Consider the following 27,931-nt stretch of genomic DNA (forward strand, 5'->3'; position numbering starts at 1 on the left):
TCAAGTCTAATGAGTGCAATGCTTTCTCAGCCGGAGTTTCCGGATTGGGAAAGAACGTCGGTAAAGTTATGGTCTGATTAATATGGAATTCTGACACCACCTTCGGAAGGAAAGATGGGTGAGTTCGCAGAACTACTCTATTGTCATGAAAAACCGTGTACGGTTCTTTTGCAGACAAGGCCTGGATCTCACTGACCCTCCTCGCTGAAGTAATGGCCACCAGAAAAGCCGTTTTCCACGTAAGGTGTTGTAAGGAAGCCTTATGGATAGGCTCGAAAGGAGGGCCCATAAGTTTTGCTAGGACTATGTTCAATTCCCACGGAGGAGAAGGCCTCCGAATTGGCGGAAAAACTTTCTTCAAACCTTCCAAGAAATCCTTGACTACAGGTTTCGTAAAGAAGGATTCCTGAGAAGGTGACTTGCGATAGGCAGTAATAGCAGACAAATGTACCTTAATAGATGATACCTGCAGACCGGATTTCGCTAGGTGAAGCAAATAGGACAGTATGACGTCCTCCTGCGCCCGTATGGGATTATGGCCTTGCTGACAGCACCATATGTAGAATCTCTTCCACTTAAAAGCGTAGGAACGCCGCGTGGAAGGCCGTTTGGACTCTTTCAAAATGTTCATGCACTCCTGCGAGAGTCCTAGGTGCCCATACTGCAGGAATTCAGGAGCCATGCTGTTAAGCTCAGAGAGGGTAGGTTGGGATGCAGAATCCTGCCCTCCATTCTGCTCAGAAGATCCGGTCTGCACGGCAACCTCCTGTGAGGTTTTTCCGACAGGTTGAGGAGATCCGTGTACCAGAATTGCCGAGGCCATTGTGGCGCTATAAGAATCATTCTGGTCCTGGATCCGTAAAGTTTGCTGATCACTGCCGGAATGAGGGGAATCGGAGGAAAAGCGTAAAGAAATGTCCCTGACCAGTCGATCAACAGGGCATTCCCTCGAGATCCTGGACGGTAGAACCTGGATGCGAAGTCTGGGCATTTCCTGTTTACATCGTCTGCGAAGAGGTCCAGTTGAGGCCGACCCCATTGCGCGAAGATGTATTCTGCGACTTCGTCGTGCAGGACCCAATCGTGAACGTCCTCCAGGTGTCTGCTTAGAAAGTCTGCTTCTACGTTCTGCTGACCTGGCAGGTGAACTGCTGTGATTGACATTCCTCTGGCCAGGAGCCAATGCCATATCGCTTGGGACTCTCGTGAAAGGGGTAGGGATCTCGTTCCCCCTTGTTTGTTCAAGTAATACATCGTGGTTGTATTGTCCGTCTGTATCAATAGAGTTTTCCCCTGAATTAGCGGTGTGAAAGACTTGAGAGCCAGATGGACCGCTCTGAGTTCTAGCAGATTGATGTGGTACTGCTTCTCCTTGTCTGACCACAGACCCTGCGCTTGAAAAGGACCCAGATGAGCCCCCCATCCCTGAAGAGACGCATCCGTTACCAGAGTGTCGGATGGAAGTACCTGGTGAAACGGAGCGCCCACTGACAGGTGAGGTCTGTGCATCCACCATCTCAATGACTGCAGTGCTACCTCCGGTAGCTGCATTGTGTCTTCCCAGCGACCTGTTCTTTGGCTCCAATTGGCCTCCAATGCCTCTTGGAGGGGTCTCATGTGGAGTCTGGCATTTGGGACAATAAAGATGCACGATGCCATGGAGCCCAGTAGTGATGTCACTTGACGTGCCGTAGGTGCGCTGGCTCTCAACAGGTCCTGGCACTTCATGTTTATTGAGGACAGTCGTTCCTCCGAAGGATACACTTTTTGTAGTTTTGTGTTTATGATAGCTCCTAGGTAGTGAAGACTCTGCGTTGGAGTCAAGGTTGACTTCTGGTAATTGACCTGAAGACCTAGAGCTTCGCAAACTCCTAGTACAATGTCCCGATGGCTTCTCGCCTGCTCCGGAGAAGAAGCCTTTAGTAGCCAGTCGTCTAGGTATGGATATATGTATATCCTTTGTCTTCGTAGATGCGCTGCCACCACTGCCATACATTTCGAGAAAACTCTTGGAGCAGATTTCAGGCCAAAGGGTAGAACCCTGAACTGGTAATGCTGTAACGCTACTCGAAAGCGCAGGAATTTTCGATGCTTTGGAGCTATTGGGATGTGGAAATACGCATCCTGCAGGTCGATGGAGCACATCCAGTCTCCCTGATGCAGTTGAGGGAAAATTTGATGAAGCGCTAGCATTCTGAACTTCTGTTTTCTTATGTATTTGTTCAGCAGTCTTAGATCCAGGATTGGCCTGAAAACGCCCTCTTGACCCTTCTTTGTTACTAGAAAGTAACGGGAGTAGACCCCCTTTCCTCTGTGGGCAGGTGGAACCCTTTCTATGGCATTCTTTCTTAGGAGGGTGAGAGCCTCCTTGCGTAGCAAGGTGAGATGAGCCGGATTGTGTTTGGTTGGTGGCAAGTGTGGTGGAGGCTGCTTGAAAAGAAGAGAATAGCCATGTTCGACAATATTGAGCACCCATTTGTCTCTTGTGATAGAGTGCCACTCGTGAAGATGAGCAATAATACTTCCCCCCACCGGAGTGGTGTACAGTGTCGAGGGAAGCGAGACTTCATTGTTTAGTGGGTGCTTTTGGAGTGGACTGTTGAGGTCTGCTTGACCCTCGCTCCCTTGTGTTTCTTCGCTGAAACAGAGGGCGCCCCTGTCGTTGCTGAGACCTTTGCGACCAATGAGGGGTTTGAACCCTCTGTTGGAAAGGGCGTCTATCGTACGGTCTGTACCTCCGCCTGAAATCTTTCCTTCTTTCGAGGCCTACCGCCTTCATGGTATCCACCTCGGTCTTCATGCGGGCCATCTCTTCGTCTGCATGGGCACCGAATAGAGAATTCCCGGCAAATGGGAGATTCAGGATACGTTGTTGTGCCTCCTGTTTCAAGCCAGTGAGCCTCAGCCAGGAAGATCTCCTCGCACAGATACCATGTGCGTACCCATGAGCCGCCAAATCCGCCCCATCCGCTGCCGCGCTGATAACTTGGTTAGATACCAGGCATCCTTCCTGTAGAATCTCTTGGAAATCTTGCCTGTCTTCTCTGGGCAGTTTTTCCGTAAATCTACTGAGGGAATCCCACAGAGAACGATCGTACCTGCCCAGGAGCGCAGACGCACTAGAGACCTTCATTGCTGAAGCCGCTGTCCCGCACATCTTTCTTCCCAGAGAGTCTAAATGCCTGCTCTCTTTATCCGGGGGTACTGTGGATGAAGATGCCACCGAGTGGGTCTTTCGGGCGGCAGCTATGATCACTGAGTCTGGTGGCGGATCCTTCCTAAGGAATAAAGGGTCTTGCTCTGGAGCCTTGTACTTTTTAAGAATCCGAGCCGGGGCAGACTTAAGCGAGGCTGGGGCCAGAAAAGTGTCCATGGTCGGCTGCAACAAACCAGGCACTAGAGGCAGCAACTTTTTCGACGCTGACCTCTGTTGTAGTGTCTCAAATATGATTGATGAGGAGGTAGATGGTTCTGGAACCTCTATATTGAGTTTCTGTGCTCCTCTTAGTAACACCTCGTTGAAAGTGTTTATGTCATCCACTGGTGAGACTCTAGCAGGTGGTGAATCTGTAAGAGTAGGTGAGTAACGCCTGACAGAAGAACCTGATGAAGACCAAGAGGGTGATCTTCTTGAGCGCGACCTGGATCTCCGTTGAGAGCGAGATCTGCTGCGGGACGCTGTAGCCGAGCGCCTAGTCCTCGCGGTCGGCTGTCGAGGAGCTGAACGAGCCCGTTCTGCCCCGGCTGTCGGCGATGGCGTTCTTGGCGGGGAGGCAGTGGGTGAATACATTCGCGAATATTGCGAATCTGGGGAGGCCGCTGGTCTGTTGAGGCTCTCCAGCCATCTCGGAGATAGGTTGATGGGCGAGACATGCCCAGGAGATGCTCTTGACCGAGAAGAGTCGCTCTGTATGGAGACCACTGGAGACTGAGCCTTGTCTGGCGAGGGGCGATGTTCTGCTCCCTGTTGGACAGGTAAGACCTGCTTCGACGTCGATGGCTGTTTCGACGTCGAAGGACGCCCAGTCGGTTGGTCCTGCCTCGACGTTGATTGCCTCGACGTTGAGTGCCTTGACGTCGAACGGCGTTCCTTGGACCTCGACCTGCTCGCCGTCGTGTGCCTCGACGTGGAGCGATGGGAGGTTGACGGCGGATGTTTGCCGTGCCGTCGTGGAGATCTCGACGTCGTGTGTCCTGACGTCGGGGGGCGCACAGCCTTTGACGGCGACCGGGCATGCCGGCGGTGGCTCGACGTCGATCGGCGGGCTGCCGTCGACGGAGACCTGCCCCTACTCTGATGTTCCCTCGACGCCGTTCCCTTCGACGTCGGGTGCGTCGCCGTCGACGGCGATCTATGCCGGTGGGACGGTGGTAGCGACGACGTCGACGGTGAACAAGCAGGTATTTTCCTACCTGTCGACGTCGACCGGGCCATTCTCTCCTGAGAATGGCCTTCTGGATGCCTGGAGAGCAAGGAGGACGATGTTCTTTTCCTCTCCTGAAGCCCATGAAGTCGGATCTTCTCTCTGTCTTTTAGAGTCCTCCTAGACATGTTCTTACAGTACTGACAAGTGTCAGGGCAGTGACTCTGAGGCAGGCACACTATGCACAGAGAGTGGGGATCTGACTGGGCCTTCTTCTTCCCACAAGCAGGGCATTTGACAAAAAGAGAAGGCATTTTTCTGTCAGAAAAAACCTTCCCAGCTCAGACAAAGATGTTATTTGTCGAGTGAAAAATGAAAAAACGCTTTTTTAAAGAATTTTTCTGAGGAAAACTCAGAAAAACTGAGAGCTCAATGCTCCAGGATCCTCTCAGAAGGAGCCGGAAAAAAGAACTGACCTAACTGTGAACCAACTGTCACCTTTCCTTCACCCCTGAGGCATGGTGGGATACTGGAGGTGCTCAGGGTCTTAAAGGCACAGTGCCAAAGTTTTTATGGTTCTCCTGTGTTAACCTGCATGCAGCCTATTGGCTAAGAATGCTTCATTGTTTTCAATGCAGTTTTCTCTATTTTTTCACTAGAGTTTGCTACTGCTTACTTCCCCAAGCCTAGTTTTAGGAGCTTGGGTACTTATTTATGCTCTATTGTAGTATTTAAAAAAAAAAAAAAAAAAAAAAAAAAAACTTCATAGAAATAAAGCATTTTAGCCTGTTTTTAACATGATAGCCTGCATGACTGTTTGTTACACATGTATAATGTGTATATATTTTATATATGCTCCGGGGTCCCCGCACAAGGGCGGGAATATTCAATGTTTATGACTTTGATGAGGATCCCCTGGAAGAGAAGGAGGATTTCTAAAAGTCAGAATCACCTCAGCTCAGGTTGCCTTAGGGCTGTCCTGACTGGCCAGTGACGACTCCTTGTTTTTCTCATTATCTCCTCCGGCCTTGCCACCAAAAGTGGGGCCGTGGCCGGAGGGCGCGGGCAACTCCACTAGCTGGAATGCCCTGTGGCCTGTAACAAAGGGGGTGAGCCTTTGAGGCTCACCGCCAGGTGTTACAGTTCCTGCAAGGGGGAGGTGATAAGCATCTCCACCCAGTACAGGCTTTGTTACTAGCCACAGAGTGACAAAGGCAATCTCCCCATGTGGCCAGCAACATGTCTCGAGTGTGGCAGGCTGCTAAAACCAGTCAGCCTACACGGGTAGTTGGTTAAGGTTTCAGGGGGCACCTCTAAGGTGCCCTCTGGGGTGTAGGTTACAATAAAATGTACACTGGCATCAGTGTGCATTTATTGTGCTGAGAAGTATGATACCAAACTTCACAGTTTTCAGTGTAGCCATTATGGTGCTGTGGAGTTCGTGTATGACAGACTCCCAGACTATATACTCTTATAGCTACCCTGCACTTACAATGTCTAAGGTTTTGCTTAGACACTGTAGGGGCACAGTGCTCATGCACTGGTGCCCTCACCTATGGTATAGTGCACCCTGCCTTAGGGCTGTAAGGCCTGCTAGAGGGGTGACTTACCTATACTGCATAGGCAGTGTGAGGTTGGCATGGCACCCTGAGGGGAGTGCCATGTTGACTTACTCGTTTTGTCCTCACCAGCACACACAAGCTGGCAAGCAGTGTGTCTGTGCTGAGTGAGGGGTCCCCGGGGTGGCATAAGATATGCTGCAGCCCTTAGAGGCCTTCCCTGGCATCAGGGCCCTTGGTACCAGGGGTACCAGTTACAAGGGACTTACCTGGATGCCAGGGTGTGCCAATTGTGTAAACAAAAGCACAGGTTAGGGAAAGAACACTGGTGCTGGGGCCTGGTTAGCAGGCCTCAGCACACTTTCAAATCAAAACTTAGCATCAGCAAAGGCAAAAAGTCAGGGGGTAACCATGCCAAGGAGGCATTTCCTTAAAAGCAGGGAGAACTGGAAGAGGTACTAGAGTACATGGTGCTGTAACCACTGGTGTAGTAGGGTCCTTTGCAGACTGTGGATGGAAGCGCTCACTATAATACGCCAGCATGGCCTGTAGGTCAGAAACCAGACCAGAAGTTAAGCACACCATTCCTTGTTGCTGCTGTGGGACTGGATCTTAGTAATGCTGATCATAATAAGTCATCAGAGTACTCCTGATATTTTACATGTAACTGGGATGGACTCCTGGCTACTCCAAATACTCTGTCTTGATCTGATTAGTCATAATCGTCGCCATCTAAAAAAGCAAGATGGCAAAGGTCTTGACACCTTATTTGGTAATGTGACAGACGGTGTCAAATTAGTCTTTGAAAGCCTCTTGAGAGGAGTATGCTCCGCAGAGTGGTACAGAGGTAATGTTGATGGTCTTTGCCGTTTTGCCGGAAACATTTTGACTGCTGACAAGAAAACAAACATAGTGTCGTCGACAATATCATCGTTACTGGAAGCATCGTTGACCGTGTGATTGCTGACAATCGTACCGTTGACGAGATGGGGCTTCCCATTGACCAGGGTGATAGTGTCGTCAACTAGGATCCTGCAGACGCTGCCGTCAACATTGATAAAGTGACTATTACTGGCGTCACTGATGAAACAGTCGTCGACAAGAGTACAGTTGACTAAGGCGCAGTCGACGGTGTTGAACTTGGTTTCTTGAGCTTGTGGAGAGCTTTCGGAGGTGGAGTAGCCGGTTCAGAAACAGTCTTTTTAGAGCATTCTTTGAGGCATTCTGTGCCTGTTCTCTTCCTCTGCGGATAGCTAGGAATTTTAGAAGAGGTCCCAGCTGATTTCTGTGTCATTTTCTTAGGTGGCTCTTGAACATCTGAGCCCTCATGCATTCTTTTAACAGGTGTTTTAGGAGCAGAGATAGAGGAAGAGGCACTATCCTCAACAGAGGCTGAGTGGCCATTCTTACCCTTTTGAAGCCACAAAAGCAGACAACCCTCTGTCTTTAAAAGTCTTTGTAGAGAACTTTCTACATTTTTTGCGGTCCTTTGTTTAATGGCTGGGATATACGCTATAAATGCATTCCTCATGTGGATCATCCACATATAACCTTTTCTTCAAACAAGAGGCACAGGATCTAAAAAGGCCTCTTTGGTGTCTGACATGGCAGCCAGTTTGAAGCAGCACCAGAGAATAAAAGAAATGTCCCAAAATTCAGGTAGTAGATCCGAGAGATAATATTGAGCATAGCTCAAAGGAGACTCCTCAGCACGACATGTGTCAGAAAATGAGGGAAGTCAGCTCCTCACAGGAGGTTCTAAGGGGTGCGCAATCTGATTGGTTCAAATTTGAGTTTGTGTCTATTTGACAAAATGGCTGTGATAGGTTATTCTATTGAGGCCTAGACCATGTATTGTATATGTAAATTTTAAGGTCTAGGTTGTATATTCCAGCAGGGTCTCCCATCTCGACGACGGTGGAAGTATTAAACTATGTGAATCTATGAAAGTTCCAATTCTGGAGTAAATGGGCTTTCCTGTGGAAAGAACCTTACGGCAGAGTGGTAAGACAATAGCAAGTGCTTATTCCACTACTGCACCACCAATGTAGGAAGCTGGTCTGGTGGGTGGTGAGCACCTATGGTGTTATCACCTTATACCAGGTATCCCCAATTAGGGAGGTGTATACAGTGTCTAGGAAGCCGGGCTCTCTAGAGGTAGCTGTGAATGAGCAGCCAAGACTTATCTTGGAGACATGCAAAGCTCATGCAGTACCACTGTAGTCACGCTTCGTACTTACATGAAAGAACCACACTGTGTTACAAAAATAAAGGTACTCTATTATGGCAGACAAACACTAAAGTACTGTAAAGGCATTATGACTGTTCATTGGGATCCTGCTAACCAGGACCCCAGTGATTATGCTCTCTCCCTTCTAACCCCATTTCCACCCCACATTTGGCATACTGGTGTCCCCAGGAAAGTCCCTAGTATATGGCCACGTAAAATTCCTTTAATTGAGCTGGGGTGGCTCTGGTTTCCGGAAAGGGAAGAAGGTGCAGAGTAGGCCCTTCCAATGATTACATGGAATCGTGCCTGGAATGTCAACATTTCTGAGTCGCCTCATCAGATAAATAGCGAGGAGAAATCAAAGTCTGCTTAGACTTCTTCTTGTGCCTCTGAGTGCCAAGAGGACTCAAGCGGGATGAAGAGGACTTGGGGGTCCTAGAGCGGTACTGCGACCTTCTCCTCGACTGGAACCGTGACTTTCAAGGAGTGCCGACCGTAGATGTCTAATGCCAGGCCGCCACTAGCTTTAGTGATCCCTCCCTCAAAGCTTTTGGAGCCATGGCTCGGCTGCCCAAGCACAACTTCAAGTTATGGTCACGCTTGAGACACCAAAGGCATACCTCATGGGGATGCATCACCGACATGGTGAAATGGCAGGTGCCACACAGCTTTTATCCGGTCTTCCTTGAAGTCATCCTTCACACAGACGAAAAACACTTGAAAAAAAGGTTGACAAAGGCCTTTCAAAAAAGAGGAGTAGCTCTATTCCAGTTCTGCACTTAACCGGCGTGGAAGGAAAATAAATGACATACAATTCACAGGTGCCTTTACAGATGACCCTGAGGTCCAAGACTGTTCCAACGCCACAGACAGCAAAACGTGGATCCAAATGACGCCACCCGACTGCGCACGTACAGGTATTCCTCAGTAAAAGTTCTGGGTTTCAAGCTGATGACTGGAAATTCCAAAGTAAGGAATCTGCAGCTAAAGAGCTATCAGATAAAGCATATCAAGATTATTAAATAAGATAGACTACAGAAGCAATCTTACTTAGGGGTTTGCACATCCTTCTGTTCTTTCGCGGCTTGCAGACATGGCTGTACTACCTCCAAAAGTTTTATAAGAACACTCAGAATCCCGCTGTTCTCAACCACACGTGCACATGGCAATTTTAACTCCTAAAACAAAAGAGAGATGATCAATAAAGGCATGACTAATTGCAGGCACCCAATCAGTTATAAAGTCCCCAATCTTACCTCAAAGAGAAGAGTGAGCAGCAAAATCCGGGTAGCCAAATTAGATGCCTGGGGCAGAGTGGCCATTTGAGTGACCCATTCAGATACAGTTTTAGTGTCGCTTGTGGTCAGAGGGAGGGCAGCTTTGATCAGCACATCCGCTGCTTCCCACACCTAAAAAAAAATATTAAGAGTGAACCAAGGGTCTTGCAAACCACCTCTCCATTGCTACTCAGGAATGTTCAAGCTCACCTGGTTCACTACTTGCTTGAGAATCAGGTCTCTGTAATCTGCACCATTGCGCTTTATGGCAGTCATAATGAGGTCACAGACACGATAAACTGTATCTGGCAGCTCGTCCAACAAGTGAAAGCATCCCGGCAACATAGTGTCTGTGAAGTTATGCAGTTCTTCCTGCTCAAGTGGTTCTGCATCTTGAAATTTTTCAAGACACTTCGCTTCTTCCTCTTCCTGCTTCTCTCGTGACTTCCGTTCATCATCTTCCTTCCGTCGAGCCGCCTCCTGAACAGATAAAAGGAGAGGTGAATTAAAAGTTAATAACCATGAGAACAAAGCAAGACAAGCAAAGAAAATATAACATAAGCCCTCAAAGCAAAATACTGGTATGTGCATGTTCCTGCAGACTCCTCATGTGTACCATCTGTATGTACCAGCTTGGATCTGGAGCTTTCACGAAAGTGCCATACCAATCTACGCACCAGAGTTTGTGATGTCAAACCCACACTTACAAAGTCCAAGAAATGAGGTCTGGGGCTTGTAGGGGTATCCTCCTCATGCAGGGGTACCCTCAGTTAGGAACATGCATCCTGCCATTGGGCTGAAGGGCCTACCAGAGGGGAGACAGTCTAAGTGCAGTGACCACGATATAAGGCAAGCCTTACATCTGAAGTGAAAGATACATGTACCACTTCAAACAGCCTGCAATGGCAGGCCTGAATAGGGTGGCACAATACATGTCGCAGAACAAACAGTTCCCCTGGTGTACCAATCCCCTAGGTACTTAAGTAGCATACACTAGGTGAAGGAAGCTGGCCTGGTGTACCTAGAGTACTTACACCTTAAACCAGGTCTCCGCTATTAGTGTAGTGTAGAGAGCGTCTAGAAGCCAGACTCCCTAGAGGTAGCTGTGGATGAACAGCCAAGGCTTATCTAGGAGCATGCAAAGCTCATGCAACACCACTGTAGTCACACAGCACTCACATGAAAGAAAACACTCAGTGGTACAAAAATAAAGGTAACTTATTTTAGTGACAATACCAAAAAGTACTAGAGAGGTCAATCCTCCAACAGGAGGTTCAGTAGCAAACTAAATACACCAGTTATCAATAGGCATAGAAAGTGATACAAAATATTGCAAATGCAAGCCCAAACCATATACTAAAAAATTGAATGCAAACACAGGACCCCCACCTAGGTAAGTGAAATGGGGAACTGGGGGTACTAGGAAATCCCAAAGGCAAGTACTACAGTGCCCCCTAGCGACCAGGAGGAAAGGAGAAAATTACTAGATTTTCCCCAAACCACCCAAAAGGAAGAAAGAAGAAAATGCAACACCCAGACAAGACTGCAAGAAACCAGCTGTGTATTACTGAAGGGGACGACCTGTGGAGAAAGGGGGACCAAGTTTAGAAGCCACAGGAGTCCAGGAGGAGTAGGAGCTTCTACCCACTCAGCTGCAGGAGCCGATAGACCGCAATATGAATAAGGTCAGCACTGCAGCCCTGGAGTTGGTGAAGAGTTCCTGAGAGATGCAGACAACGTCCCATGTTGGAAGGAGGACTACAGGCGGGTGTTGGAAGGAATTGCAATAACAAGCCTTAGAAAAGGAAAATGTTATGGTTGGTGGTAAGTGGAGCTGCCGAAGGAGGACCAGCAAGGCCCAGAATGACTCTACCCATGAGGGGGAGCCAGGTGTCCTTCAGCAACAGAGCACAGAGGAGCAGAGGCAGCACCCACAGGAGGGTAGGGCACAGGAGTCACAGAAGAGCCCACACAGCACGACTGGAGAAGGGTCCCACACAGCAGGAGTACTACACAGAGGGCTGTGCGTCGCAGGAAGGAGAGCTGGGAGCTAGGACTACACAAATCCTGCAGATCCCTTGGAGGAGATGCAAACAAGCCTTGGCAACTGCAAGAGACACAGTGTATGGTGGTACACTGTCCTGCACCAAAGTAGGACAGCTGGCAGAGCGGACCAAGAGGAGTACTCTAGACCACCACCTGTGATGCAGGATCCACACAGCTCAGTATGAGAAGAGATCCATGTAGCCGGTCAACGTTGCAGTAGGTGCCTGCAGGGGAGTGACTCCTTCACTCCAATAGAGATCCCTTCTTCCTTCTTGTGCAGACTGAAGACTTGCCACACTCAGAGGATGCACAGCCGGAGAAATGTTGCAGAAGCTGGAAAGAGCAGTGGAAACAATGTTGCAAGAAGAGTCGTCTTCGTGGATGCAGATAGTCAGTTCCTAGAGGGTCCAGTCGTGGTTCCAGTGGCTAGACGTCAAAGTAGAAGTTGCAGAGGAGTCCTGCTGGAATCTTGCAAGCCGACTCTGGGGACCCACCCAAGAGAGAAACCCTAAATAGCACTGAAAGGCTGATTGGTCACCTAGACCCCTCAATAGGAGGTAAGTAAATGTTACATATGCCATCGAAAAAAAAAAAAATATGGAAAATGTCACTTACCCAGTGTACATCTGTTCGTGGCATGAGACGCTGCAGATTCACATGCTGTGCATTATCCCGCCATCTAGTGTTGGGCTCGGAGTGTTACAAGTTGTTTTTCTTCGAAGAAGTCTTTTCGAGTCACGAGATCGAGGGACTCCTCCCATTTCGGCTCCATTGCGCATGGGTGTCGACTCCATCTTAGATTGTTTTCCCCGCAGAGGGTGAGGTGGGAGTTGTGTATATAGTAATAATGCCCATGGAATGGAGTAAGTATGTATGTACATAATGTGACAAAGTGTTATATTTACACATTTTCAAATGTAAAAGTTTAACTTTAATCAACTTATAACGGCTACAGGCTCCCGGGGAGGTGGGAGGGCGCATGTGACTCTGCAGCGTCTCATGCCACGAACAGATGTACACTGGGTAAGTGTCATTTTCCATTCGATGGCATCTGTCGCTGTAGATACACATGCTGTGCATAGACTAGTAAGCAGTTATCTCCCCAAAAGCGGTGGTTTAGCCTGTAGGAGTTGAAGTTGTTTGAAATAATGTTCTTAGTACTGCTTGCCCTACTGTGGCTTGTTGTGTTAACACATCCACGCAGTAAAGTTTAGTGAATGTATGAGGCGTAGACCATGTGGCTGCCTTACAGATTTCTGTCATTGGTTTATTTCCTAGAAAGGCCATTGTGGCGCCTTTCTTTCTAGTCGAGTGTGCCTTTGGTGTAAGAGGCAGTTCTCTTTTAGCTTTAAGATAGCAGGTTTGAATACATTTAACTATCCATCTGGCAATGCCTTGTTTGGATATTGGATTCCCTGTATGAGGTTTTTGGTAAGCTACAAACAATTGTTTTGGTTTGCACGTTTTTGGAATTCTTTGGGCAGATGTTCAACAAAGTGTTGCATTCCATCCCAGTGTGCTCTGTCATATCTTGGCAGCAAAGCCTGTGAATTCGCAATGCGCCATTGATTGGCTGCTTGTGCTGCCACTCTTTTTCCTGCTGCGTCAAACTTGCGACTTTCTTTGTCGGTGGTGGTGTATCTCCGGAGGTGTGTGAATTCGCCCTTTTACATGCTGCGCCAACTACTACTGAGTCCGGTGTCAGTTGCTGCGTAATGTACATAGGGTCTGTTGGTGGAGGCTTGTACTTTTTCTCCACCCTAGGAGGCCCTTCCTTTAACGGGTTCTTGAAATACTTGCTTTGCGTGTTTCAACATTTCCAGTAGCATTGGAAGACTCTGGTACTGACTATGTGTGGACGACAGAGTATTAAATAAAAAGTCATCTTTGATAGGTTCAGCGTGCAGTGTTACGTTGTGAAAAGCAGCTGCTCTGGACACCACCTGCGTGTAAGTACTGTCTTCAGGTGGGGATGGTCTTGCTGGGTAACAGTCAGGACTGTTATCTGACACAGGCGCATCATAAAGATCCCAAGCATCTGGGTCATCTTGGCTCATGCTTGTGTGTGTTGGAGACTGCACCAAAGGTGGGCTAGCGATTGGTGATTGCGGTGAGCGTTGAGGTGATGGTGGCGGAGTTACTTGTTTTGCCACCTTTGCTTGTGGTGGTTTATCCTTCTCTTGGAAAGCCAGTTTCCTTTTCATCCTTATAGGAGGGAGAGTTCTTATCTTCCCTGTCTCCTTTTGGATATGGAGCCTTCTTCTGTGTATAATCTGGCTCCCCTGCTTCTAGCTCTTGTCCGAATTTATGGCTTTGCATTTGTGTGGAAAGCCCTTGCTCCTCGGTGTCGGAACTTGTTTTCGGCTCCGAAGCCAGATGTTTCGGGATCGAAACCTTTTCCACCATCTTTTTCGGCTCCGAAGACACTTTTTTGTGTTTCGGTGTTCCGATCTATCGGTGCCGAGTCATCTCGGTGCTGGTATCTCTATGTCGAGATTGTTCTGACCCGATGTCTCGGCCCGAATCTTTTCCGTGCCGGTATCTCGACCGGAGTCGGATGACTTCGACAGATGTGTGCCCTTTTTCGGTGCTGATGGACGGTCACCGATTTTTTGGGTTAAGCCATGGCCTGCCGGTGGTGGCGTCCCCTGGGCTCTGATGATTTTAACGTGAGTTTTGTCCGGGGCTGTTTTTACTCATGGTTTTCGGCGTCTGTTCTGTTTCGGCCTTGTCCGAGTCAGCAATGGAGAAGGTTTCTTCTTCCTTCAAGTCTTGGTGTCCTGACGGCGCCGATGCCATTTGAAGCCTTCTCGCTCTCCGGTCCCTCAGCGTTTTCCTCGATCGAAATGCTCGACAGGCCTCACAGGTATCCTCTGTGTTCGGGAGACAAACACAAATTACAGACCAAATGTTAATCTGTGTAAGGATACTTGTTGTGGCATTCGGGGCAGAAGCGGAATGGGTTCCGTTCCATTAGTCTTGTAGACGCACATGGTCGGGCCGACCAGGCCCCGCCGGGGAATCGAAACCCCGAAGGGCCACCGGAGCTCTTCAAAATTCGGTGTCGATTTGTGATAACTAACCTGATACCGAACGCAAACAATACTGTCTAATTTTTCCGATATCTAACTTTCCGAACCGAAACACGGAGCGCAGAGGAACACGCCCGAACCTGATGGCAGAAAGAAAACAATCTAAGATGGAGTCGACGCCCATGCGCAATGGAGCCGAAATGGGAGGAGTCCCTCAATCGCGTGTCTCGAAAAGACTTCTTCGAAGAAAAACAACTCCTAACACTCCGAGCACAACACTAGATGGCGGGATATGCACAGCATGTGTATCTGCAGCTACACATGCCATCGAACATATATATGGAAATGAAAATGTCACTTACCCAGTGTACATCTGTTCGTGGCATCAGTCGCTGAGATTCACATGGTATGCATGAGCTCGCCATCTGGTGTTGGGTCGGAGTGTTACAAGTTGTTTTTCTTCGAAGAAGTGTTTTCGAGTCACGGGACCGAGTGACTCCTCCTTCTGTGCTCATTGCGCATGGGCGTCGACTCCATCTTCGATTGTTTTCCCCGCAGAGGGTGAGGTAGGAGTTGTACTATAGTAATAGTGCCCGCGCAATGAAAAATGTAAGTATGTACCTATTAAAGGATTAAATAATATCTATACAAATGTACAAAATTGAAGGTAACTTCTGAACTGCTACAGGCTTCCGGGGAGGTGGGTGGGTCCATGTGAATCTCAGCGACTGATGCCACGAACAGATGTACACTGGGTAAGTGACATTTTCAGTTCGATGGCATCTGTCGCTGTAGATACACATGGTATGCATAGACTAGTAAGCAGTTAGTTCCCCATAAGCGGTGGTTTAGCCTGTAGGAGTAGAAGTTGTTTGAAATAGAGTTCTTAATACAGCTTGACCTACTGTAGCTTGTTGTGCGGATAGCACATCTATACAGTAGTGTTTGGTGAATGTGTGAGGCGTAGACCAAGTGGCTGCCTTACATATTTCCTGCATTGGGATGTTTCCTAAAAAGGCCATTGAAGCACCTTTTTTCCTTGTTGAATGTGCCCTGGGAGTAATGGGCAGTTGTCTTTTTGCTTTAAGGTAGCAGATTTGGATGCATTTAACTATCCATCTGGCTATACCTTGTTTTGATATTGGGTTACCTGCATGAGGTTTTTGGAATGCAATAAATAGCTGTTTAGTTTTTCTGATGTTTTTTGTTCTGTCAATGTAGTACATTAATGCTCTTTTGACATCTAATGTATGTAGTGCTCTTTCAGCCACAGAATCTGGCTGTGGGAAAAAACTGGTAGTTCTACCGTTTGATTTAGATGGAATGGTGAAATAACTTTTGGTAAAAATTTTGGATTAGGTCGTAGGACGACCTTATTTTTATGTATTTGTATAAAAGGCTCTTGTGTTGTGAACGCTTGAATTTCACTTACTCTTCTTAGAGATGTAATGGCGATCAGAAAGGCAACTTTCCAGGTTAGGAATTGCATTCCGCAAGAGTGCATGGGTTCAAAAGGTGGGCCCATGAGTCTTGTTAGAACCACGTTTAGGTTCCATGAAGGAACAGGTGGTGTTCTTGGTGGTATAATTCTTTTAAGCCCTTCTATGAATGCTTTGATAACTGGTATCCTATACAAGGAAGTTGAATAGGTAGTTTGCAGGTATGCAGATATTGCTGCAAGGTGTATTTTAATAGAAGAGAAGGCTAGCTTTGCTTTTTGTAAATGGAGCAAGTAATTTACTATATGTTTTGGAGTTGCGACTAGTGGTTGTATCTGATTATGATGGCAGTACCAAACAAATCTTTTCCACTTACTTGCGTAGCAGTGTCTAGTGGATGGCCTTCTGGCATGCTTTATGACTTCCATACACTCTTGGCTAAGTTGTAAGAGTCCGAATTCTAGGATTTCAGGAGCCAGATTGCTAGATTCAGCGATGCTGGGTCCGGGTGTCTGATCTGTTGGTTGTGTTGCGTTAACAGATCTGGTTTGTTGGGCAGTTTGATGTGTGGTACTACAGACAGATCTAGCAGTGTTGTGTACCAGGGTTGTCTTGCCCACGTTGGTGCTATTAAAATGAGTTTGAGTTTGTTTTGACTCAATTTGTTTACTAGGTAAGGAAGGAGAGGGAGAGGAGGAAAAGCGTAAGCAAATATTCCTGACCAGTTCATCCATAGGGCATTGCCTTGGGATTGCTTGTGTGGGTATCTGGACGCGAAGTTTTGGCATTTTGCGTTCTCTTTTGTTGCAAATAAGTCTATTTGTGGTGTTCCCCAGAGTGTGAAGTAGGTGTTCAGAATCTGTGGGTGGATTTCCCATTCGTGGACTTGCTGGTGATCTCGAGAGAGATAGTCTGCCAGCTGATTCTGGATCCCCAGAATAAACTGTGCTATTAGACCAATTTGATGGTGGATTGCCCACTTCCATATTTTTTGAGCTAACAAGCTTAACTGCGTTGAATGTGTTCCTCCTTGTTTGTTTAGATAATACATCGTTGTCATGTTGTCTGTTTTGACAAGGATGTATTTGTGGGTTATGATTGGTTGGAAAGCTTTTAGTGCTTGAAAAACTGCTAATAATTCTAGATGATTTATATGCAGTTTTGTTTGATGTATGTTCCATTGTCCTCTTATGTTGTGTTGATTGAGATGCGCTCCCCACCCTGTCATGGAAGCATCTGTTGTTATTACGTACTGTGGCACTGGGTCTTGGAAAGGCCGCCCTATGTTTAAATTTATACTGTTCCACCATAGAAGCGAGAGGTAAGTTTGGCGGTCTAGCAACACCAGATCTAGAAGGTGACCCTGTGCTTGAGACCACTGTGAGGCTAGGCACTGTTGTAAGGGCCTCATGTGCAGTCTTGCGTTTGGGACAATGGCTATGCATGAGGACATCATGCCTAGGAGCTGTAGTATTGTTCTTGCTTGTATTGTTTGGTTTGGAGACATGTGTTGAATGACTCTGTTGAAATTGTGGATCCTTTGTGGAGTTGGCGTTGCTACTCCTTTTGTCGTGTCTATTATGGCTCCTAGATATTGCTGTACTTTGCTTGGCAGAATGTTTGATTTTGCAAAGTTGACGGTGAACCCTAGTTTGTAGAGGGTTTGTATGACTTGATTTGTGTGGTTTGAGCATTGTGTGAGCGAACTGGTTTTGATTAGCCAGTCGTCTAGATACGGGAACACATGTATTTGCTGCCTTCTGATGTGTGCAGCGACTACTGCTAGGCATTTTGTGAATACTCTTGGAGCGGTTGTTAAACCAAAAGGCAATACTTTGAATTGGTAATGTATTCCTTTGAATACAAACCTTAGATATTTCCTGTGTGATTGATGTATTGGTATATGGAAATATGCGTCCTTGAGGTCTAGGGTTGTCATGTAGTTGTGTTTTTTGAGCAATGGTAACACTTCTTGTAGTGTGACCATGTGAAAGTGGTCTGATTTGATGAATGTGTTTACTACTCTGAGGTCTAGAATTGGTCTCAGTGTTTCGTCCTTTTTTGGTATCAAGAAGTACAGTGAATAAACTCCTGTGTTTATTTGTGTGCTTGGTACTAATTCTATTGCATTTTTTTGCAGTAGTGCTTGAACTTCTATCTCTAGAAGCTGTGAATGGTATTTTGATAAATGTTGTGATTTTGGTGGTATGTCTGGGGGGAATTGCAGGAATTCTATGCAATAACCATGTTGGGTAATTGCTAGGACCCATGTGTCTGTAGTTATTTTGTCCCATGCTTCGTAATATTGACGTATCCTCCCCCCCACTGGTGTTGTGTGGGAGGGGTGAGTGACGTGTGAGTCACTGCTTGTTGGTAGTGGTTTTGGGGCTTTGAAATCTTCCTCTATTCCTAGGGAATTGCCCCCCTCTATACTGGCCCCGAAAACCTCCCCTGTACTGTCCCTGGTAGGTGGGCGGTGCGGACTGTGAGGTGCTAGCTTGTGTGGCCTGACCCCGAAACCCTCCTCTAAAAGGTGTTTTGCGCAAGGTGTTATAAGATCCTCTGCTCTGCGGGGAGTAGAGTGCGCCCATGGCCTTGGCAGTGTCAGTGTCCTTCTTGAGCTTTTCTATGGCTGTGTCGACCTCCGGACCGAACAGAAGTTTTTCGTTGACTGGCATGTTAAGCACTGCCTGCTGAATTTCTGGCTTGAATCCAGACGTTCTGAGCCATGCGTGCCTACGGATGGTAACCGACGTATTAATGGTCCTTGCGGCCGTGTCTGCTGCATCCATGGAGGAGCGTATTTGATTGTTGGAAATGTTTTGACCCTCCTCAACAACCTGTTTTGCTCTTTTTTGCAGATCTTTTGGGAGATGTTCAATGAGATGCTGCATCTCATCCCAGTGGGCTCTGTCGTATCGCGCTAGCAGCGCTTGTGAATTTGCGATGCGCCACTGGTTTGCTGCTTGGACAGCAACCCTCTTCCCGGCTGCATCGAACTTCCTGCTTTCTTTATCTGGGGGAGGTGCATCCCCAGAAGTGTGTGAATTTGCCCGTTTTCTGGCAGCCCCTACCACCACAGAATCTGGTGGCAGCTGAGAGGTGATGAATACAGGGTCCGTAGGAGGCGCCTTATACTTTTTGTCCACCCTAGGCGTCACTGCCCTACTTTTAACTGGCTCCTTGAAAATGTCCTTTGCATGGCGTAGCATGCCTGGGAGCATCAGCAGGCTTTGGTAGGAGCTGTGGGTTGAAGAGAGGGTGTTAAATAAAAAATCATCCTCTACTTGTTCCGAGTGGAGTTCCACATTATGGAATAGTGCTGCTCTAGCCACCACTTGTGAGTAGGCTGTGCTGTCTTCCGGTGGTGATGGCCTAGTTGGGTATGTGTCTGGGCTGTTATCAGACACTGGTGCGTCGTACAAGTCCCACGCATCCTGATCTTGGTCATCGTGGCTCATGGCGGTGTGAGCTGGCGAATGTGACGGGGTGTAAGTTGGCGAAGCCGGAGTTACAGGTGGAGGCGAGGGAGGAGGTGTTACCTTTTGTGCTGTTTGTTGCTGAGGAGTAAACTGAAGCGTTCTCTTTCGTTTGACAGGTGGAAGGGTACTGATCTTCCCAGTCCCCTGCTGAATAAAGATACGCTTTTGCGTGTGATCCACGTCAGTGGATTGCAGTTCTTGTTCAAATCTATGTTTCTTCATTTGTGAAGACATAGAATGCTCTTCAGTATAGGAGCCTGAAACAGGGTCTGATGTCGCTTTTTTCGGCTCCGAAAACACTGTTGATTGTTTTTTCGGCTCCGAGGTAACCTTCCTCTTTTTCTGTGCCGAAAATTCTTGGCCTCTATGGTCTTCAGCGCCACTGTCTCGGCGTCGATCCGTGTCGACACCGAAGTCTCGGTGTCGATGCTTCTGTTTAGCACTCTCTCGGTCCCGAGGAGGCTGCGTGCCGGTGTCTCGACCGAAGTCGGACGATCTCGACACTGAATGGGCCTTTTTCGGTGCCGATTGTTGGTCACCGAGAATTTGGGTGGAGCCATGGCCGGTTGGCAGTGGCGTCCCCTGGGCCTTCTTTCCTTTTTTAAGTTCTGATCTCGACGTCTTACTCACAGTTTTTGTAGAGTCTAGCTCGTCGGAGTCTGAATCCTGGATGGAAAAGGATTCCTCCTGTTCCTCTTCTGTCTCGAACTGTCGACGCTCCTTTGGCGTGGACGCCATCTGCAGTCTTCTCGCTCAACGGTCGCGCAGAGTTTTTCGGGACCGGAACGCCCGACAGGCCTCACAGGATTCTTCGCTGTGCTCGGGTGACAGGCACAGGTTACAGACCGAGTGTAGGTCCGTATAAGGATATTTGTTGTGGCATTCGGGGCAGAATCGAAACGGGGTCCGTTCCATCGGCGTTGTTCTCCACGCGGTCGGGCCGACTAGGCCCCGACGGGGTGCCGAAATCTACCCCGAAGGGCACCGAAGCGCTTCGATGTTCCACGCGTCGTCGTATGTGTCCATCTCAAACCGGATCGCAACGATACCGTCGAAAATCTTCCGTTTTCAGCTATCTTTCCGTTCCGAAACCCGGAGCGACAGGAACACGTCCGAACCCGATGGCGGAAAGAAAACAATCGAAGATGGAGTCGACGCCCATGCGCAATGAGCACAGAAGGAGGAGTCACTCGGTCCCGTGACTCGAAAACACTTCTTCGAAGAAAAACAACTTGTAACACTCCGACCCAACACCAGATGGCGAGCTCATGCATACCATGTGTATCTACAGCGACAGATGCCATCGAACATGTCACTTACCCAGTGTACATCTGTTCGTGGCATTAGTCGCTGCAGATTCACATGCTGTGCACATCCCGCCATCTGGTGTTGGGCTCGGAGTGTTACAAATTGTTTTTCTTCGAAGAAGTCTTTTCGTGTCACGAGACCGAGGGACTCCTCCCACTTCGACTCCATTGCGCATGGGCGTCGACTCCATCTTAGATTCTTTTCCCCGCAGAGGGTGAGGTAGGAGTTGTGTATGCTAGTAATAGTGCCCATGCAATGGAGTGAATGCGTATGTACATAATGAAGTTTAAAGTAATATATTTACAAATGTACAAATGTTTAAGATCTACTTCTAAACGGCTACAGGCTCCCGGGGAGGCGGGTGGGCGCATGTGAATCTGCAGCCACTAATGCCACGAACAGATATACACTGGGTAAGTGACATTTTCCGTTCGATGGCATGTATAGCTGCAGACACACATGCTGTGCATAGACTAGTAAGCAGTTATCTCCCCAAAAGCGGTGGTTCAGCCTGTAGGAGTTGAAGTAGTTTGAAATTATGTTCTTAGTACAGCTTGACCTACTGTTGCTTGTTGAGCAGTTAACACATCTACACAGTAGTGTTTGGTAAATGTATGAGGCGTAGACCATGTTGCTGCTTTACATATTTCGTTCATTGGAATATTTCCTAGAAAGGCCATGGTAGCACCTTTCTTTGTGGTTGAGTGTGCTTTTGGCGTAATAGGCAGTTCTCTTTTAGCTTTAAGATAGCAGGTTTGAATGCACTTAACTATCCATCTAGCAATGCCTTGTTTTGAAATTGGATTTCCTGTATGAGGTTTTTGAAAGGCAATAAATAGTTTTGTCTTTCGAATTAGTTTTGTTCTGTCAATGTAGTACATTAGCGCTCTTTTGATGTCTAATGTATGTAGTGCTCTTTCAGTTACAGAATCTGGCTGTGGGAAGAACACTGGTAATTCTACTGTTTGATTCAAGTGGAACGGTGAGATTACTTTTGGTAAAAATTTAGGATTTGTTCGTAGAACAACTTTATTTTTGTGTATTTGAATAAATGGTTCTTGAATGGTAAACGCTTGAATTTCACTCACTCTTCTTAGAGATGTGATGGCAATTAAAAATGCAACTTTCCACGTTAAGTATTGCATTTCACAAGAGTGCATGGGCTCAAAAGGTGGACCCATGAGTCGTGTTAAGACAATGTTGAGGTTCCATGAAGGAACTGGTGGCGTTCTTGGTGGTATAATTCTCTTTAGGCCTTCCATAAACGCTTTTATGACTGGTATCCTAAATAATGAAGTTGAGTGCGTAATTTGAGGATAAGCTGAAATTGCAGTAAGATGTATTTTTATGGAAGAGAAAGCTAGTTTTACTTTTTGCAAATGTAGTAAGTATCCTACTATATCTTTTGTAGATGCGTGTAAGGGTTGAATTTGATTATTATGGCAGTAATAAACAAATCTTTTCCACTTATTTGCATAGCAGTGTCTAGTGGTAGGCTTTCTAGCCTGTTTTATGACCTCCATACATTCTTGTGTGAGGTCTAAGTGTCCGAATTCTAGGATTTCAGGAGCCAAATTGCTAGATTCAGCAATGCTGGATTTGGATGGCTGATCTGTTGTTTGTGTTGTGTTAACAGATCTGGTCTGTTTGGTAGCTTGACATGAGGTACTACTGACAGGTCTAGTAGTGTTGTGTACCAAGGTTGCCTTTCCCATGTTGGTGCTATTAGTAGGAGTTTGAGTTTGTTTTGACTCAACCTGTTTACTAGATATGGAAGGAGAGGGGGAAAAGCATACGCAAATATCCCTGACCAGTTCATCCATAGCGCATTGCCCTGAGACTGATGTTGTGGGTACCAGGATGCGAAGTTTTGGCATTTTGAGTTTTCCTTTGTTGCAAATAGATCTATTTGTGGTGTTCTCCAAATTTGGAAGTAACTGTTCAGTATTTGGGGGTGAATCTCCCATTCGTGGATCTGTTGGTGATCCCGTGAGAGATTGTCTGCTAACTGATTCTGAATTCCTGGAATAAATTGTGCTATTAGGCGAATGCGGTTGTGAATTGCCCAATGCCATATTTTCTGTGTTAGGAGACACAACTGTGTTGAGTGTGTCCCTCCTTGTTTGTTTAGGTAATACATTGTTGTCATGTTGTCTGTTTTGACAAGAATGTATTTGTTGGTTATCATGGGTTGAAATGCTTTCAGCGCTAGAAATACCGCTAACAGTTCTAGGTGATTTATGTGAAACTGTTTTTGCTGTATGTCCCATTGTCCTTGGATGCTGTGTTGATTGAGGTGTGCTCCCCACCCTGTCATGGATGCATCTGTTATCACGTATTGTGGCACTGGGTCTTGGAAAGGCCGCCCTTGGTTTAAATTTATACTGTTCCACCATTGAAGCGAGATGTATGTTTGGCGGTCTATCAACACCAGATCTAGAAGCTGCCCATGTGTGCTTGTGACCATTGTGATGCTAGGCACTGTTGTAAGGGCCGCATGTGTAACCTTGCATTTGGGACAATGGCTATGCATGAGGACATCATGCCTAGTAGTTTCATTATTATTTTGACTTGTACTCTTTGTTTTGGGTACAAGGCCTGTATTACATTGTGAAATGTTTGTACTCTTTGTGGACTTGGAGTAGCAATCCCTTTTGCTGTGTTGATTGTTGCTCCTAAGTATTGCTGTGTTTGACACGGCTGCAGGTGTGACTTTGCGTAGTTGATTGAGAAACCTAGTTTGTGTAGGATTTCTATGACATATTTTGTGTGTTTTGAACACCGTTTTAGCGTATTGGTTTTGATTAACCAAATCGTCTAGGTATGGGAACACATGTATTTGCTGCCTTCTGATATGTGCAGCTACTACTGCTAGGCATTTTGTAAAAACTCTTGGCGCAGTTGTTATTCCGAATGGCAACACTTTGAATTGGTAATGTATCCCTTGGAATACAAACCTTAGGTACTTTCTGTGTGAAGGATGTATCGGTATATGGAAATATGCATCCTTTAGGTCTAGTGTTGTCATGTAGTCTTGTTGTTTGAGCAGTGGGATTACGTCTTGTAAAGTAACCATGTGAAAGTGGTCTGATTTGATGTAGGTATTTAATGTTCTGAGATCTAGTATCGGTCTCAGGCTCTTGTCTTTTTTGGGTATCAGGAAGTACAGTGAGTAAACTCCTGTGTTTAATTGTTCCTTTGGTACTAATTCTATTGCTTCTTTCTGTAGCAATGCCTGAACTTCTAGTCCTAGAAGATCTATATGTTATTTTGACATAGTGGGCAGAAGACCGTACCGCGGTCAAAAGACCGCGGCGGTCATTCTGGGTTTCCCACTGGGCCGGCGGGCGACCGCCAAAAGGCCGCCCACCAGCCCAGTGGGAAACACCCTTCCCACGAGGAAGCCGGCTCAGAATGGAGCCGGCGGAGTGGGAAGGTGCGACGGGTGCAGTTGCACCCGTCACGAATTTCAGTGTCTGCAAAGCAGACACTGAAATTCTTTGTGGGGCCCCCAGGGGCCCCACGACACCCCATACCGCCATCCCAGGAACAGGATGGTGGTATGGGGTGTCAGAATCCCGCCGGCTTTCCGCTTCTGGCCGCGGCTGTACCGCCGCAGTCAGAATGCCCGGCGGAGCACCGCCAGCCTGTTGGCGGTGCTACCGCCGACCCCGGCCCTGGCGGTAATTACCGCCAGGGTCAGAATGACCCCCAGTGTGTTTTCGGTGGGACGTTTGGAGGGAATTTGAGAAATTCTATGCAATAACCATGCTGGATAATTGCTAAGACCCAAGTGTCTGTTGTTATTTCCTCCCAATGTGTGTAAAACTTGGTTAGTTTCCCCCCCACAGGTGTTATGTGTTGGGGATTTTTGACCTTGAAGTCACTGTTTGTTTTGAGGAGTTTTGGGACTTTGGAACTTTCCTCTGTTTCTTTGAAACTGTCCTCCTCTATATTGTCCCCGAAAACCTCCCCGCTTATACTGGCTCTGGTAAGTGGGCTTTGTTTGTGAGGTTGTGGCTTCTGTGGTCTGCCCTCGAAACCCCCCTCGAAATTGTGTTTTTCGAAATGTGTCCACCTCCGGCCCAAACAACTGCTGTCCGCTGAATGGCATATTCAGCACAGCTTGCTGTATCTCTGGTTTAAATCCTGATGTACGCAGCCATGCATGCCTCCTTATTGTTACCGCTGTGTTGACAGTTCTAGCAGCTGTGTCTGCAGCATCCATTGCTGATCGAATTTGATTATTGGAGATATTTTGTCCCTCTTCTACCACTTGCTGCGCTCTTTTTTGGAACTCCTTTGGTAAGTGTTCAATAAGGTGTTGCATCTCGTCCCAATGGGCCCTATTATATCTGGCTAGCAAAGCTTGCGAATTTGCAATACGCCACTGGTTTGCTGCCTGTGCCGCCACCCTTTTGGCTGCAGCATCGAATTTTCTACTCTCTTTATCTGGAGGTGGCGCGTCTCCTGAAGTATGAGAGTTGGCTCTTTTGCGCGCTGCTCCAACTACAACAGAGTCTGGTGATAGCTGTTGTGTGATGTACACTGGGTCTGTTGGTGGCGGTTTATATTTTTTATCTACTCTTGGAGTAATGGCTCTCCCTTTGACAGGCTCCTCAAACACTCGTTTGGAGTGTTATAGCATTCCGGGCAACATCGGCAGACTTTGATATTGACTGTGCGTAGACGACAGTGTATTAAAAAGGAAGTCGTCTTCAATGGGTTCTGAGTGAAGGCTGACATTGTGAAATGCTGCTGCCCTTGATACCACTTGAACGTAGCCTGTACTATTCTCTGGTGGCGAGGGTCTCGCTGGATAGCATTGAGGACTATTATCTGACACTGGTGCTTCGTAAAGGTCCCATGCGTCAGGGTCATCTTGACTCATCCCCGTATGAGTTGGGGATTGCATCATTGGTGGAGTGGCTACCGGTGATGGTTGTGGAGAGTGATGTGGGGATGGTGGTGGTGTTATTTGTTTAGCCACTTTTGCTTGTGGCTGTTTGTCCTTGTCCTTGTGTTGGAAGGCAAGTTTTCGTTTCATTCTGATTGGAGGAAGAGTGCTGATCTTCCCTGTATCTTTTTGAATAAAGAGCCGGCTTTGCGTGTGATCTGGCTCTATTGTCTGTAATTCTTGTTCAAATCTGTGTGTCTTCATTTGTGAGGACAGTCCTTGTTCCTCTGAATAGGAACTAATTTTCGGTTCGGAGGCCGGATGTTTCGGTACCGAAACCTTTTCGGCTGCTTTTTTCGGCTCCGACGAAATCTTTTTTGCTTTCGGCGTCGTGCCCTCTCGGTGCCGACCCATTTCGGTGCCGCTGTCTCAATGCCGAATCTTTTCGGAGCCACTCTCTCGGGCCCGAGATTGCTGCGTGCCTGTATCTCGACCGGAGTCGGATGACTTCGACACCAGCTCGCCCTTTTTCGGTGCCGATGGACGGTCACCTATTTTCGGGTTAAGCCATGGCCTGTTGGCGGTTGGCATCCCCTGGGCTTTATCAGTTTTTTCCTGAGCACTTTGTTTCGACGTCTTACTCACGGTTTTCGGCGTTTCTTCGGGATCGATCTCCTCCGAGTCCGAATCCTGGATGGAGAATGTTTCTTCCTCCTCCTCGAAACGCCCTTGTCCTGTCAGCGCCGACGCCATTTGCAGTCTTCTTGCTCTTCGGTCCCTGAGTGTCTTCCTGGACCGAAACGCTCGACAGGCCTCACAAGTATCCTCCTTGTGTTCTGGTGACAAACACAAGTTACAGACCAGGTGTTGATCTGTATATGGATACTTGTTATGGCATTTTGGACAGAAGCTGAATGGGGTCCGTTCCATCAGCCTTGAAGAGACACGTGGCCGGGCCGACCAGGCCCCGACGGGGATCGGAAAAAAAAACAAAGGGCCACCGGAGCTCTTCTTAATTCGGTGTCGATCTGTTGTAACTAACCCGATACCGAACGCAAACAATACCGACGTTTTATCCGAGATTCTAACTAACTTTCCGACCTGAAACACGGAGCGAAAAGGAACACGTCCGAACCCGATGGCGGAAAAAAAACAATCTAAGATGGAGGCGACGCCCATCCGCAATGGAGTCGAAATGGGAGGAGTCCCTCGGTCTCGTGACTCGAAAAGACTTCTTAGAAGAAAAACAACTTGTAACACTCCGAGCCCAACACCAGATGGCGGGATGTGCACAGCATGTGTATCTACAGCTACACATGCCATCAAACATATATATATATATATATACACACACACACACACACACACACGCACACATATAGATATAAATAAATATAGAGATAAAGAGGGAGAGAGAGCAGGAGAGAGAAAGAGAAAAAGTGACTCAGAAGTGTTCTGAATTTGCCACAGGTAGGAGGGACTACTCCAGGGCCATCTATGTGAATCCTACGATACAGAATAAGCATGGTCTGGTAACAGATCCAAGAACAGAATTTGAGAACTATGACAATAACCTAAAGAATAATAAAGAAACCAGTGTAGTAAATTATAACATAAGCTGTCCCAGACAATGGCTTTCTATTATAATTGACTTGAGATCGAGCTTGTTCGGAACTCACAACCTTGATAACATGTTCAGAGCACCAGTTTGATTCTTAGCCTAAAGCAGGACACCTAAGGCTTTAAGGTAGACCAAAGGCATTCATCACAGTTGTTGATACTGTACCTCAGGCGACTCAGTCCTCTGATCCATAGGGATATCTTGTCCCAAAGACATAGCTATTGCTCTCAGCATCTGATCTTCCTCTGACATGCTCAAGTCCTGCAGAGAAATAATAGAAAAGTAGTAACTAATGCAATCCTTGAACTAATCTAACCCACTAGCAACATTTGCTGCACCTCAGTACTGAAACCAAATAAGGCCAGAGCCAGTCAGGGGATGTGGCATGCAATTAGGACTGGACAGTAACATGTGAGGTTAGTGTCACTTGTATATGGTTGGCCTTATAATGCACATATGAACTAAAACATGATTGAATGGAATATAGTCCAGAATAATCACTAATGGGGGGCCTTAACATAAGCTTCCATCCATCAATTCTTCAGCTGTTTCAGCAACAGAATTCATGACATGCTCATTTATTCTGCAGAGAAAGGGGACATCAGAGACTAATGAATGCAAATGTGGTATGCGAGAGGCAAAACTATTCTTTGAAAATGGGGAGAGATTAATTTTC

The 27,931-nt window shown here is 47.2% G+C and overlaps 1 protein-coding gene across 10 annotated transcripts in view; it reads right to left on the bottom strand.

Annotated features, from left to right (window-relative positions):
• The window catches only part of HUWE1 (HECT, UBA and WWE domain containing E3 ubiquitin protein ligase 1), a 1,403,674-nt gene that overhangs the window by 837,617 nt on the left and 538,126 nt on the right, over positions 1–27,931 (bottom strand). For all 10 annotated transcript variants that reach the window (XM_069209338.1, XM_069209335.1, XM_069209339.1 and 7 more), the window contains 4 exons: positions 27,421–27,516; positions 9,641–9,910; positions 9,410–9,562; positions 9,204–9,331 (listed from right to left, as the gene is read on the bottom strand). In XM_069209338.1, coding sequence (XP_069065439.1) covers positions 9,204–9,331; positions 9,410–9,562; positions 9,641–9,910; positions 27,421–27,516 — 647 coding nt within the window. The remainder of the gene's footprint in view (positions 1–9,203; positions 9,332–9,409; positions 9,563–9,640; positions 9,911–27,420; positions 27,517–27,931) is intronic.

This window comes from Pleurodeles waltl, chromosome 10 (genome assembly GCF_031143425.1).
Source record: "Pleurodeles waltl isolate 20211129_DDA chromosome 10, aPleWal1.hap1.20221129, whole genome shotgun sequence".
NCBI lineage: Eukaryota > Metazoa > Chordata > Amphibia > Caudata > Salamandridae > Pleurodeles > Pleurodeles waltl.